General features: G+C 59.7%; 1 protein-coding gene across 2 annotated transcripts in view; it reads right to left on the minus strand.

The window, feature by feature from the left end:
• Positions 1–5,984: 5,984 nt before the first annotated feature.
• Positions 5,985–15,218, minus strand: part of Phf21b (PHD finger protein 21B) — a 56,612-nt gene continuing 47,378 nt past the window's right edge. For both annotated transcript variants that reach the window (XM_070022713.1, XM_070022714.1), the window contains exons 7-13: positions 15,083–15,159; positions 13,966–14,020; positions 13,135–13,157; positions 11,689–11,847; positions 11,128–11,203; positions 10,836–10,939; positions 5,985–7,614 (exon numbers count right to left, since the gene is read on the minus strand). In XM_070022713.1, the coding sequence (XP_069878814.1) occupies positions 7,396–7,614; positions 10,836–10,939; positions 11,128–11,203; positions 11,689–11,847; positions 13,135–13,157; positions 13,966–14,020; positions 15,083–15,159 (713 nt within the window). In that variant the 3' untranslated portion in view covers positions 5,985–7,395. The remainder of the gene's footprint in view (positions 7,615–10,835; positions 10,940–11,127; positions 11,204–11,688; positions 11,848–13,134; positions 13,158–13,965; positions 14,021–15,082; positions 15,160–15,218) is intronic.

Consider the following 15,218-nt stretch of genomic DNA (forward strand, 5'->3'; position numbering starts at 1 on the left):
GATAGATAGATAGAGAGAGAGATGATAGATAGATAGATAGATAGATAGATAGATAGATGATAGATAGATAGATAGATAGATGATAGATAGATAGATAGATGATAGATAGATAGATAGATGATAGATAGATAGATAGATAGATAGATGATAGATAGAGAGAGAGATGATAGATAGATAGATAGATAGATAGAGAGAGAGAGAGATGATAGATAGATAGATAGATAGATGATAGATAGATGATAGATAGAGAGAGAGAGATGATAGATAGATGATAGATAGATAGAGAGAGAGATGATAGATAGATGATAGATAGATAGATGATAGATAGATGATAGATAGATGATAGATAGATGATAGATAGATAGATAGATAGATGATAGATAGATGATAGATGGATGGATAGAAAGATCGATCAATCAATCGATCGATCGACCGATCGTTCAGCCCAAGCCGGCATCGGGGAAAGCCAAGGAGATGCAATGCAGCTGCCTGGCACGAGCCTCTCCCTGCCCAGAGAAAGTGGACGCGTGCCGGCCAGCCGGGGCACCCACACGACTTCTGCAATGCCACACCCAACCGCAGGAGGAGACAGTATTTCCTTAGCACCCAGAATATAATCACCAGGACAGAGTCTTCGTAAATTTGAAGGAATCAAAAGCAAGCAACAACCACAATGGAACTAAAAAGATGGGGCTTAAAAAGAAGTCTCTAGGAACACACTTAGCACATCGAGCTTTTGGGAAAAGGAAAGAACCCCACTTGGATATGAATCCATGCACCTAAAAAGTCGTATTGGAAGCGAGGACGTAATTTGAATTGCATGCAAATGCATGCCACTCCAGCAAGTCAACAGCACCCAGAGGAAGGAGAGGTGGAGGTCGGGAGGATCTCGATTCCAGGCTGTCTCCAGAAGAAAAGTCCGTGAGACTCCATCTGGCTGGAAGAAGCTGGGTGTGGGAGCTCACACCTGTCATCCCAAATACAGTGGGAAGTACAAAGTAGCAGGGCTGCGGCCCAGATGCACGCCAGGCAGGCTGGGAGAGCCCACCTCAAACAGAACCGTGCACAAGACAAAAAGAACAGGGCTCTGGATCGAATCGCTGCCTGCAAACACAAGGCCTTGCAAGCAATGATCTACAATCAATGGCCAGTGAAAATTCAAACAGATTGAAGCAATAAAAGTGAACAACAACAGGAGGTATCTATGTAGCACAGACGTTCACACCTGTAAGCCCGGTTAGTAGGCAGAGTCAGGAGGATGGCAAGTTCAAATTCTCAAGGAGAACTAGCATGAGACGCTACTTCAAAATAAAAATAAAATCAACAGGGCTGAAGGCACAGCTCAAGAGGTGAAGCACTGATCAATCCCCAAACAGCCAGCGGACTCAACCACCAACCAGACAAGGCAATGAACAAAGCAAACACCAGTGGAATCAACCACCAGACCAGACAAGGCAATGAACCAGCGGAATCAACCACCAGACCAGACAAGGCAACGAACCAGCGGAATCAACCACCAAACCAGACAAGGCAACGAACCAGCGGAATCAACCACCAAACCAGACAAGGCAATGAACAAAGCCAACGTTAATTATGAAAACAAGTAAATAAAATCCACAAACTCCTAGCTAGATAGACCAAGATAAAAGAAAACACAGATGAGGAATGAGAATTTAATTATCACTTCAGAGTCTACAGAGAGCAAAACGATCATAAAAACATGATGAGCAATGTTATACGGAATTCAATATAGGTGACAAATTCCTTGAATAATTCAACTTATTGAAACTGACAGAGAAATAAAGTCTCTGAGCAGCCCTGCATATTAAATAAGTGAAAACTTAAATGGAAAAAATCTTCCCACAAATAAAAAAATAAAGCATCTGCCCCACATGGAATTCCAGCAAATACAAAGACCATATTTCTCTGTCTCTGTCTCTCTCTCTGTCACATACACATACACACACAAATAGAGGAAAAACATGTATGTAAAACTGGGCATACATGGCTCATCCTTGTAATTGCAGCTACGTATGAGGCTAAGATCTGAGGATCATAATCAAAGCCAGCCTGGGCAGTGATGTCCGCAAGTTTATCAACAATTAAACTACCAAAAAGCCAGAACCTGAGTTGTGGTTCAAGTGGTAAAGTGTCAGCCTTGAGCAATAAAGCTAAGGATTAGCTTCCAGGCCTTGAGGCCAAGTCCCAGGAGTGGCAGAGTAAAAAGGAAGGAAAGACCTGGGCTCTGGCGGCTCACGCCTGTCATCCCAGCTGCTCAGGAGGCTGAGATCTGAGGACCCTGGTTCAAAGCCAGCATGAGCAGAAAAGTCTGTGAGACTCTAATCTCAAATAAACCACCAGAAAACCAGAAGTGGTGCTGTGGCTCAAGTGGTAGAGCGCTAGCCTTGAGCTGAAGCACCATGACCAACCAAAAAAAAAAAAAAAGAAAGAAAGAAAGAAAGGAAGGGAGAGGGAGAGAGAGAAGGGGGGAGGGAGAGGTGGGAGACTGAGGGAGAGAGGGAGGAGTGGGAGACTGAGGGAGAGAGGGAGGAGGAGGGAGAGGGGGCGAGAGAGGGGGGAGGGAGAGGGAGAGAGAAAGGGGGGAGGCAGAGGGAGAGAGAAGGGGGAGGGAGAGAGAGAGAGCAAAGATTGCATCCCCGGTGCTCAGGCTCCTGAGTGTTTTTTTTGTTTTTTTGGTTTTTGTCGGTCGTGGGGCTTGAACTCTGGGCCTGGACGCTGTCCCTCAGCTCTTCAGCTCAAGGCAAGCGCTCTACCACTTGAGTCACAGCGCCACTTCTGGTTTTCTGGTTGATTGGAGATAACAGTCTCCCAGACTTTCCTGCCTGGGCTGGCTTTGAACTGCGATCCTCAGATCTCGGCCTCCTGAGTAGCTGGGATGACAGGCGTGAGCCACCGGCACTTGGTGGCTCCTGAGGTTTTACTTGCAAGCTGTGGCTTCTGGCCCGCGGGTCCCCAGAGAGGACCCAGCATGGCTGGGCCACATGCTCAGCGTGTACTACCTGTGCAGCGGGGGCCGTGGGGTTTGTTTAGTCTTCAGGGCCACACGCTACTCCTGGAGTTTGCGGGGCCTCCGTGGGGGGGCGGCTCACTTTATATGACCATCCACTCACTGGGCTCGGGGACTGGTGAGGCTCGCTTGCTTGCTTTCTTCTTTCTTTCTTTCTTTCTCTTTCTTTCGTTCTTTTCTTTCCATTCCTTCTCTGTCTCTCTTTTTGTCGGTCATGGGGCCTGAACTCTGGGCCTGGGCGCTGTCCCTCAGCTCTTCAGCTGAGCAAGTGCTCTACCACTTGAGCCACAGCACCACTTCCAGCTTTTTCTGCTTATGTGGTGCTGAGGAATCGAACCCAGGGCCTCAAGCATGCAAGGCAAGCGCTCTACCCTCACCACTCCATCACAGTTCCTCCCAGGGGAGGGAGGCTGGGAGGGAAAGAGGGATGAACCCCCCCCCCCCGCCCCGCCCTCCGCCTTGTGGCCTGGGCCTACCACAGGCTGTGTGCTCACAGCAGGGCTGCACCAGGGTCCCAAAAGCCATGGTGGGGTCCTGACCCTCAGACCCTGAGCAGGGCCTTCACACAGGCTCACGTCCAGCTGAGGTCCTTGAAATCCCTGCTCTTAGTATGAAAGCATCCTTAGCGAGAGGAGAGGCCTGGGCTAGTGGCCGTGGCTCACGCCTGTAATCCCAGCCACTCAGGAGGCTGAGATCTCAGATCTCAGGACTGTTGTTAGAAGCCAGCCTGAGCGGCAAGTCTGTGAGATTCTTTTTTTTTTTTTTTTTGTTGGCCGTGGGGCTTGAACTCTGGGCCTGGGCGTTGTCCCTCAGCTCTTCAGCTCAAGGTGAGCGCTCTACCACTTGAGCCACAGCGCCACTTCCGGTTTTCTGGTGGTTTATTGGAGATCGGAGTCTCATGGTCTCTCCTGCCCATGCTGGCTTTGAACCGAGATCCTCAGATCTCAGCCTCCTGAGTAGCTAGGATTACAGGCGTGAGCCACCAGTGCCCGCCAAGTCTGTGAGATTCTTGTTTGGGTTTTTTTTTTTAACTGTATTTTTTTTGTCTTTTCTTTTTTGGTACTGGGGATCGAACCCAGGACGTTGCACTTGCTAGGCAAGCGCTTTGCCACTGAGCTACATCCCAGCCCTGTGAGATTCTTATCTCTGGCCAACCAGCAAAAAGCTGGCCAGCCTTGAGCAAAAAATGCTCAAAGTCAGTACCCAGGCCCTGAGTTCAAGCCCCAGGCCTGGCACCACAGAATCGGGGGGGGGCAGGCTTGCACAGGCTGGGGAAGGCAGCAGTCGGGGCAGGGCTGGACGCGGCAGCAGGAGAGGCCGGCAGACCTCCCTGCACACTTCCCAGCCGCCTCAGCCTCGGCCGCTCTGTGCCTGCCACCCATCTGCAGCCCTGGTGACAGAGAGCCTGGGAAACCAAGTCCTGGCCACGGCCTACGTCCTGCGGTGAGGCAGCTCCGCTGGGTCCTAAGCCCCCAGGCAGCGGCGCGCCCGCGGGGCCCGGTCCACGGTGCCGGGCAGCGGCGCGCCCGCGGGGCCCGGTCCACGGTGCCGGGCAGCGGCACGCCCGCGGGGCCCGGTCCACAGAGCCAGACGGGGAGCCGGGGAGCCGAACCCCCTTCGATGGAACACTGACCAAGACGTGACGGTCACAAATCCCAGGCACATGGGGAGCTCAGAGGGGCTCACAGAGCCCCCCCCGAAGGGCGGGGCCCCGGATGGCGTAACCAATGAAGCAGGAGTTCAGCCCTCCTCCCCCCTCCTCTCCTCTGCTCCCTTCCCCCCTTCTCCCTGCTCCCCGGCCGCCTTTCTGGAAGCGGCCTCTGTCACCCCCCCCCATGGAAACCCCCAGAACCACAAGTCACCCTCCATCTCTCCTCCCTTGCTTTGCAACAGGTGACAACAGATGACAACTCACCTACCAAGTGGCTCCTCACGGGAGCGGGCAAAGCCGAGCGGGAGCGAGCAAAGCCGAGCGGGCGCGGGCAAAGCCGAGCGGGCTGCGAGCTCTAAGGAACCAAAAGGAAAGGAACTTTCTGGCGGGCCCGACAGCGCTGGGGGCTCCTGCGGGAAAAGCGGCAGCCCAAGCCGTGGCTGAGGTGGTCGCAAGGCTGGAGAGCGAGGGGGGGGCGGGGAACAGAGTGTGCACGCACGCACAGCACGTGCAAAGGCCCCATGATAAACACGGGAGGCGCAGGCGTCTTGGAGAGGAGCCAGGGTAGAGCAGCAGGCAGCGAGGGAACGGGAGGAGGGAGGTCTGAGCTGTGGCGGGACTGGCAGGAAGCAGGGTGGTGGGCAGAGATCCCAGGGTGAGACCGGGTGACGGGGGGGGGGGGGGGGAACATGGCCATTCCCGCCTGGGCAGGACAAAGGCGAGGGGTCAAAGGTGACTCCCAAGAGGGGGGCCAGCAGTTCCTGAAGTGTGGGGGGGCCAGCCTGGTGGAGCCCAGGCCGGCACGGAGTTGTCCCCTCCTGCAGGACCAGCCGGCCCTCGGTGGCCACCAGCACAGGGACAGAAAGTCTGGAGGCGCAGGCTGACAGGAAGACCGGGCATTTGGCCGCCAGGCTGGATGGGAGAGCCTGGCAGAGACGGACACCAGGCCAGGGTCGCTGGCACGAGCCCTGCTCCGGCCACGGCGACTGCGGGGCTGGGGTGCCCGCGGCTGCCATCCCGGGCCCTCGGCCCAGGGCACCTGACCGCCCTCCGGCTGGGTCAGGGCTCAAGCCCAAGCTGCAGCAGCGTGCATGGGCCCCGGGCTTCGGGAGGAAGGTTGGCACTGAGGAGAGCGGAGCCAGCGGGCAGGTGCCTGGCAGGGCCACGGGGCAGCGGCGGACGCCACACTGGGCCCCGAGGGGCGCCGGCCGTCTCTGGGCGGGAGGGCGATCTCCTGGGGAGGGCCCCATACGTTCTAGCCTTCCTCCCAGAGCCCCCCCGAACGAAGGACACAGGCCACAGGGGTTTGACATGGTCAGTCAGGTTTAATGCATCGTACAGCAGGAACTACATGGCATATTTAAGACACCACTCTATCCTCACTACCCACCGGCCGTTCCTCCGTGTCCCCAAAGCTAACCGTCTCAAGACTCGGCAGCCGCCCCTCCTGCTCCAACCTCCAACCTCCCGCGACGTCTGGACAAAACTGAACCCAAATCCATCCCAGAAGCCACGCAAATCAAGAGGAACCCAGAGCCACGCCCCGGGGGCCACGCGGGAACGTGGGATCAGCATAGTCACCAATATAAGAGACGCGTGTCTCGCACCATTCATTTTTGTTCAATAAAAGAATATAAAAATCTTGTTCAACCCAGTGTTGAGTGTATTAAAATAGATCTGTATCGTACAGCACAGTTTCTCCCGGAGTCGTGAAAGTGACCAGGGGGGGGGCGGGGCGGGGCGGGGCCAGCCTCCCTCTGCGCGTCTGCCTGCACTTGTGTGTGTCTGTGGCCGGGCCGCCTGCATTCTGTTCGGCACTGTGTGCCGGGCTCCCGGGTGCGTGTGCGTTGTGCGGGGCTCCGGGTGGCCAGGCCGGGTCCACCTGAGCTCCAGGGCACTGCGGGCGGCGAGGATTCAGCGAGAGGAGGGCCCCCCGCAGGCCCCTGGAGCCCCCCGGGTGCGGTCCGGCTTCCCGGAGGAGGAGGAGGAGGAGGTGTTCTAGTCGTACCTTGAAATGGAGCCTCACAATAAAACCGCCCTACAAAAAGGTTATTTTTTGGCATCGTGTCTGTTCGTGGCAGGGAAAGGGGCTGGAATACGCATCGGCTGTTCCGCAGGAGCCGAGGCCTGCAGGGGGCGCAGAGCCGGCATGGAGCCAGCCCGGGCTTCCCAGCGGCAGCGGCTGTCTTTGCCCAGGAACTCCATGAGAAAAAGACACCCAATAGCAAAACGGATCCGAAGAAGGGCCGCGGGAAGGAGGAGGGCAGAGCACCTGGGGCCCCGGGCGGGGGGAAGGGGGGACGGGGGCGCGGGGCAGGCCTCTCCACCTCCTCCTCTGGGGAAGCCGGCCCGGCCTGGTCAGGCCAGAGGCCGCCACCTCAACCTAGTTAATACTGCCGCGGGGCGGCTGGCTGGCTCTACCTGGGCTGCTGCCCTCCCCTGCTCGCCGCACGCAGCCCCACTACCTACTGCGCTACCTGTGCTCTGCTCTCCTCCCGCGGGCCGCCCCGGCGGCGGGCGCGCGAGGGGCTCCCAGGGGGTCCCTGGCCGGAGGGGCCAGCACCCCCACTGGGACCCGGCTCCTGCCCCCCTTTCTCGGTCACCTCTGTCTGGTTTTTGTCTGAAATTCATAGCGTTTATGAATTAAGGCCGACAGAAGGCCTGGGAGGGGCCGGCGGGGCCCAGCGGCTTGCACGGCTAGGGCGGGTCCCTGGGGTCAGTTGTGGCCCTGGGGGTGCTGGAGGCTGGAGTGCACGGCGGCGGCTGAAGGCTGGGTCCAGGGCCCCGCCAGCCGCGGGGCGGGGCTCGCGGTCGTCATGGCGACCTGCAGCGTCTGCTCGCCCTGGATCAGCGTCAGGAGGGTCCGGAGCCGGTCCAGCGATGACTGCGTGCCCCTTTGGCGAGCTAGCAGACTTGTCTTAAGCTCTAGGCATTTCTGGGGGGAGAAGGGGTCAGAGGGTCTCAGTGGTGAGCTCCAAAGGCCTTGGGAAGCAGCCCCCGCCCCAGGCCCTGCCACACCTCCCCCGAGGACCTGAGACAGTGGGCAGGGGACGCTGGGGTACACGGCAACCCCCCCCCCCGGGGGTCTGCCTGGACGCAGGGAGGAGCCCGCGCGGGCCCCGGCCGCCAGCGAGCCGGCCGCCCTCGCCCTCACCGCCCCCACGTCTCCCGGCAGGCGACAGCCCAGGGTGACCGAGGCCCCCAGCTCCCCCACAACAGCTCCCAAACGCGGCCGGGCACAGCGCACCACTGCCACCATCAGAGCCACTGAGAGGACTGACGGAGCCACGGCACCAACAGAGCTTCCCAGGGCCCAGACTGCTGCGTCCATCACCACCACCATCACCACCATCACCACCACCACCACCACCATCACCACCACCACCACCATCATCATCACCACCACCATCACCACCACCATCATCACCACCATCACCATCACCACCATCATCATCACCACCACCATCACCACCACCACCATCATCACCACCACCACCATCACCACCACCATCACCATCACCACCATCATCACCATCACCATCACCACCACCACCATCACCACCACCACCATCATCACCATCATCACCACCACCATCATCATCACCACCACCACCACCACCATAATCACCATCATCATCACCATCACCACCAACACCACCATCACCATCATCACCACCATCACCATCACCACCATCATCACCACCACCACCATCATCACCACCACCACCATCACCACCACCACCATCACCACCACCATCATCACCACCATCATGATCACTACCACCACCACCATAATCACCATCATCATCACCATCACCACCACCATCACTACCACCACCACCATCATCACCATCACCACCACCATCACCACGATCACCATCACCACCACCATCACCATCATCACCACCATCACCATCATCACCACCACCACCACCATCATCATCATCATCACCACCACCACTACCACCACCATCACCACCATCTGCCACGCCGACTCCAGTGGAGTCTGCTTAGCATGGGAACCATCTGTCAGACCATGATAGGGGCTTCAGAGACCTATCTCTGAGTTTTGGGACTTCACCGAAGTCTACCTCAGAGAATGGGGCTTTACAGAAACCTATCTCCAAGTTTTGGGACTTCACCGAAGTCTACCTCAGAGAATGGGGCTTTACAGAAACCTATCTCCAAGTTTTGGGACTTCACCGAAGTCTACCTCGGAGAATAGGGCTTCTAAGAGGCCTACTCCTGGAAAAAGGCTGGCAAACCCCTGGGAAAAGATGTGTTTCTGTCTTTCTTCCATCATAAGAGTGCCTGTTAATCTTTTACTGCTTCTACTGCTTTTTGTACTTGCTCATTGTCAATGTCCCCTTATTCAAAGCTCTTTCTTAAGCGTGTTGAAGACTCCAATATCTGATGAGTGTCTTAAAAAATATGACTAACTCACCAGAATTAAGTGCTACCCTGAAACCCCTCTTATGAAGGCTAGTAGACAAGTTATAAGTAAATATAAAAGTATTGGGGGTTTCACAAAGTCACTTCAGCAGAAAGAATTGTTTGTAAGGGACTTACAAGAAGCTATAGGCTCAGTTAAAACAGAAAGAATGTATGGCAATTGCTGAGATAATTATTTAGGAGAGAGAATTTCCTGCTATTTACTAAGAGAATTGCTAGGTCTCCTTAAAGTTTACTATTAAAGAAGAGACAGGAAAGATCTTATGGGAAAGTTAAGGCCTCTATAAAAATAGGTAATGGTTAATTGGTGACAAACATCGAAACCCAAACCCATTGTATTCCTTAGAGATAAGCCGGAGACAAATGCCTATCAGGTGCCCAGCTGGTGACCACCCAAGAATGAAGCCCTGCAGCAAGATTGTGTAACCTTTTGCCCTTTCTCATGAGACTTCTGTTATAAAATTTTGCTATCCTCTGCATTAAATCGCACTCAGCACTCAGCATCCACTCCTAATGTGTGTGAGTTGTCTGTTTGCCATCTCCCCATCCTATTCCAGGTTCCTTCCCTAGGTATCCTCCGTCGTCCCGACAGAACCCGGTCCGCGGCAACCATCATCATCTTCACCACCACCATCATCACTACCATCATCACCACCACCACCATCATCACCACCACCATCATCACCATCACCACCACAACCATCATCACCATCATCACCATCACCATCACTACCACCACCATCATCACCACCACCACCATCATCACCACCATCATCATCACCATCACCACCACCACCATCATTACCACCATCACCATCACCACCACCACCATCATCACCACCACCATCATCACCATCACCACCACAACCATCATCACCATCACCATCACTACCACCACCATCATCACCACCACCACCACCACCATCATCATCACCACCACCACCATCACCACCATCATCACCACAACCATCATCACCATCATCACCATCACCATCACTACCACCACCATCATCACCACCACCACCATCATCACCACCATCATCATCACCATCACCACCACCACCATTATCAGTCATTAAAACTATCACCACCACCATCGCCATCACCGCAGTTATCATCAGCACCAGCACCACAGCCATCACCGCAGTGATTATCCCCATCAGCAACAGTGTCACAATCACTACCATCGCCATCTTCATGATCACTACTATCATCAACATTACCACCCCATAGTAGCCATCCGTACTGATACCACCACCACCATCACTCTCCACTACCATCAAACCACCATCACCACCATCATCACTATTCACTGCCATCACCATAAACCACCACCACCACTACCACCACCACCACCACCATGGCCACGATCACCACCACCACCACTATTCACCGCCATCACCGTAAACCACTATCACCACCACCACCACCACCACCACAGCCATGATCATCACCACCACCACCATCACCACCACCACCACCATCACTATTCACCGCCATCACCATAAACCACTATCACCACCATCATCACCACCACCACCACAGCCATGATCATCACCATCACCACCACCATGGCCACGATCACCATCATCAACACTACCACTACACCGCCATAGCCTGGCTGGGTGATGAGAATCTGCCTCCCTTTGGGCTCCGGTCTCCGCGGGGGAGCGCGCGGTGGGGCGCTAGGGCAGCACGGCGCACCTTCACGGCCGAGGCCAGCTGCCGGTCGCGCTCCTCCAGCTGCTGGTGCTCGGTGTGCAGCTCGCTCCCTCGCTGCAGCAGCTTCTGCTTCTCCTCCTCTTTGACTAGAGACAGGGCGGGGGCGTGAGGGCCGCAGCGGGCCAGCACACCGACACCCGCGCCTCCCTCCCGCAGGGGCCGGCGGCTTGGGGTGCACGAGGCCGGTTCTTCTCCGCGCTCTGCGCCGGGTACCGCGGCCAGCCGTGACGCCCAGCCCCGTGGGGGCCCGCAGAGCCCGGCCCGTGCGCCTCACCTGTCTTGTGGGTGACGTAGGAGTGCACGATGGCCAGCATCCCGGTCCAGGGCACCCCCTCGTCTCTCTTTAAGGCCTGGAGGGCGGGAGAGGAAATGAGCACGTGGCCAGGCGTGGCCCTGCTGGCCATGCCAAGTGACCCTGGGGAGCCCCAGGCTCCCCGACGTGACCAGGGTGGGGGCTCTGGAGCTCAGCCCGGAAGCTGCTCCAGGAACAGCTCCAAGGGGCGGCTGGGCACCCGCACCTCACGGGCAAAGCCCCACACGCCTCAGAGGCCCGCTGCCCACCCTCCTGTGCCCCCCCGGGACAGGGCCTGCGCTGTGCCCTCAAGCCCGCTGCCCACCCTCCTGTGCCCCCCCCGGGACAGGGCCCGCGCTGTGCCCTCAAGCCCGCTGCCCACCCTCCTGTGCCCCCCCGGGACAGGGCCCGCGCTGTGCCCTCAAGCCTGCTGCCCACCCTCCTGTGCCCCCCCCGGGACAGGGCCCGCGCTGTGCCCTCAAGCCCGCTGCCCACCCTCCTGTGCCCCCCCGGGACAGGGCCCGCGCGGTGGCCCCGCCGCACCTTCTGCTGGCACTTGGGGCAGAGCCACACGCCCTTGGGCGCGGCCTTGAGGGGCGGGTCCAGGCAGCTGAGGTGGTAGGCCCCTGAGCAGGTGCCGCAGGGCTGGAGGTTGGCGCCTCGCTTGCAGGCTGCACAGTGCTCCTCATGAGTGCTCTCAGTCTGGAAGGAGGGCGGGAGGCGGCTCAGCGCTTGGGAGGGAAGGGGACAGGCCGGGCCGCAGCAGAAAGCCCGTGGGCCCGTCAGGATTTCAGGGCACCACCGGGCACAGGCTCCAGGAGCGGGCAGGGGAAGGGCGCCCCGGCACCCCGACACCAGGGGGGTCACACCTGGCTGCACAGCCAGGGCCAGGGGAGGGGTGCAAGGAGGACCCCCCCTCCTGTGAGGTGGGGGCAGCCCGGGGCTCCAGGGAGCGATGATGGCCCTGGCCAGGCCCACAGAGGTCAGCACGCATGGCCGCGACCGTGCCCCGACCTCCCCAGCCACTGCCCACAGCGGCCCAGAGCTGGGGCCCCCACCTGCAATCTGAAGCTATTCAGAGGCTGAGGGCTGAGGATGGGGATTCAAAGCCAGCTTGGGAAGGGAAGTCTGTGAAGTGGTGCGTGACTTGTGTGGCACAGCACCGGCCCAGCCACCAGGCCCAGGCCCCACGCCAGCACCCAGGAAGCATCATCCGGCTGGGGCTCCCGAGCCGGAGGCGCCCTGGAGGCGGGAGGGAAGCCCCCGAGGCAGTCTGAGCCCCGCTCCACACGTCAATGCCGCGGTGGGGTGGAGGCCTTGCCTGGGCACCGAGCAAGCTGGAGGCGGAGCGGGGTCAGCACCCAGGCTCCGGCCCCAGGCCAAGCCCCCGCCAGGGCTGTGAGTGGTGCGCCCGGGCTGGGCACCAGGGGCCCGGAACAGCTGCCGGACACCAGCACCCATGCCGCCAGCAACAGCTCAGACGGCTGGAACCAGAGGACTGGAATTAAACCAAAAATGGAAGGAAGAATGGGGCTGTGGCCAGGTCTGGGCACGGCGCGGGGGTGAGGTTCACAAAGCCATAGATGGGGACGTGTGGGGCGAAATCCTGGCTGTTACCACGTTCTTGGTTAGAGAGAAGCTGAGAGGGGCCAGCTCTGCCCCGGCTCACGCCACAGAGCCAAGCCGGAGCCAGAGCCAAGCCGGAGCCAGAGCCCAGCCGGAGCCAGAGCCGGAGCCAGCACGCCCAGCTCTGCCCCGGCTCACACCACAGAGCCAAGCCCGAGCCAGCACGCCCAGCTCTTGCAGGGGAGGCTGGGCAGGAGCGGGCTCCCATGGAAGTGGGCCGCTCAGTCCTGCGCTGACCAGGACTGGGAAAGCTCTGGACACCAGGGTGGAGCCACAGCCCCGGCCAGGCCAGGCCCTCCCTTCTCCCGCGAGTGACTAACAGCACCACGCTCCCTCCTGTGGGCATGAAGATGGGGCACGTACCTTCCAGCAGGGGTCCTCATTGGCTGGCACAGGGAGGAAGGGCGGAGAACACGTTAGTGGAAGTGAGGAGGCGGGGCCTGCCGCACGACAGGGTAGCACCAGGCCCAGCGAGGCCGTGACGGTGCGTGTGCACGTGTGTGTCCGTGCGTGTTCATGTGCGCATGTGCGCGTGTGTGCGCGTGTGCATGTGTGTGTATATGTGCAAGTGTGCGTGTGTGCATGTGTATATGCGTGTGCATGTCTGTATGCGTGTGCATGTGTGTGTGTATGTGGGGGGGAGCCCTGCCCTGGTCCCAGCCAGAGCTCACCCGAGAAGTGTACCACGGGCCGTGACGGTGGGCAGAGCATCCCTGCTACCCTGTGGAGGGATATGATGCCAGGCCTCCCACGTGGCCTGCCCCTGCTCCCCAGAGCCCCCCAAGCTCCAGTATGTGATGGCAAACCACATACCGGGGACCCCAAAAAGGAGTTTTCCTTTTGGCTTCTGGGCCAGCCGCATCTACAGTGCCGTCTGGGCTCTGGGCCCAGAACTAGCAAACCAGCCAGGGACCTCTCAGCCCTGACAAAGCAGGAGGGCGCAGGGCGTGGGCCAGAGGCGCCTGGGTGTTCTCCAGAACTTTCCGCAGGCAGTGCAGGTGGAGAGGCTGGGGCGGGGGTGCGCACATCCTCACCCCCGCCACGTGGCCTTGGACGCCGTGGGGCCGTGGTGGCGGCGGCCGCTCTGAGCCTCGGCTCTGAGTCCTCACCACAGGCCCTCCCTTCCCAGAGCCCCCCAGCTCCTGTGGCCTGGGCCGCAGTGCGGGCGCGCTGGCAGGGCTCCAGCCGGCTTACCTCGGGCGGTGAGGAGCAGAGGGCTGTTGAGATAGGCAGGGACGAGCCGCTTCCTCTGCAGGGAAGAACACAGCGAAGGCCCTCACCCGAGGCCCGCGGCTCCCGCTTCGGGGTGCAGCAGCCAGGGGGCGCCCGGCGCCAGGGGCAGGGCGGAGGTGAGGACCGGGCACCCGGGGCGGAGGCGGGTGGGCAGGAGTCGCCACGCCACCCAGGCCCCCTCTGCCCCCTCTGCCCCCAGGTGTCCATCATGCAGGAAGAAGAGGGCAGCGCAGTAATCCGGCCAGCACGGCCCTTTGCGCCTGCCCCCCAGAACTCTGAACTCTGCTGAGCGAAGTGGAGTCAGGTGGGGACAGGGGGAGCATGGAGACCGAATCCCTAAAACCCTGTCTCTGGGAAGGTGGCCCCAGGCCCCGTGGTGGTGGCTTTTGTGCGTCGGCAGCTGGTCCCTCGGTCCTGGCTTTACCAAGGCCCCAGGCCAACCTTCCACACTGGTGGCTCAGAGTGGTTTGTGCCAAGAAAGGAAGATGGTTCCAGACATGTGTGACTGCTCGGAACACTGGCTCTGGGTGTGGTGAAGTGTGTGTCCGTGGCACTTGTGTGAAGTTCAAGGTCGCGGGCTTGCCCACAGACCTGGGATGGTCACGTGACCCGGGGCGTTGCCCATCGCTCTGTGCCCCCCGCCCCCGTCCACCCCCCCCGCCCCCCACGGGAGCCAGCCCTGGCCCACCGCCCCACAGGAGCCGGCCCTGGCCCACCGCCCCCGTCCCCCCCCCCCACGGGAGCCAGCCCTGGCCCACCATCCCCGTCCACCCGCCCTCGCCCCCCACAGGAGCTGGCCCTGGCCCACCGCCCCCGTCCACCCCCCCTGCCCCCACGGGAGCCAGCCCTGGCCCACCTCTGCGCCCCCCACGGAAGCCGGCCCTGGCCAACCGTCCCTGTCCCCCCCCCCCCGCCCTCCCCCACGGGAGCCGGCCCTGGCCCACCGCCCCCGTCCCCCCCCACCCTCCCCCACGGGAGCCGGCCCTGGCCCACCTCTGCGCCCCCCACGGGAGCCGGCCCTGGCCCACCGCCCCCGTCCCCCCCCCGCCCTCCCCCACGGGAGCCGACCCTGGCCCACCTCTGTCTCCAGGAAGCCGCTGTAGGCAGGGTTGGCGGTGCTCCTTCTCTTGCGTTCCTGACGCTTGCTCTGGATTTCTGGAAGACACACACGCCGGTCACCGCATCCACCGTTTCCGGTGCTGCTTTGGAGCAGC

This window comes from Dipodomys merriami, unplaced genomic scaffold, assembly GCF_024711535.1.
Source record: "Dipodomys merriami isolate MVZ:Mamm:240054 unplaced genomic scaffold, mDipMer1.0.p SCAF_1513, whole genome shotgun sequence".
NCBI classification, from domain to species: domain Eukaryota; kingdom Metazoa; phylum Chordata; class Mammalia; order Rodentia; family Heteromyidae; genus Dipodomys; species Dipodomys merriami.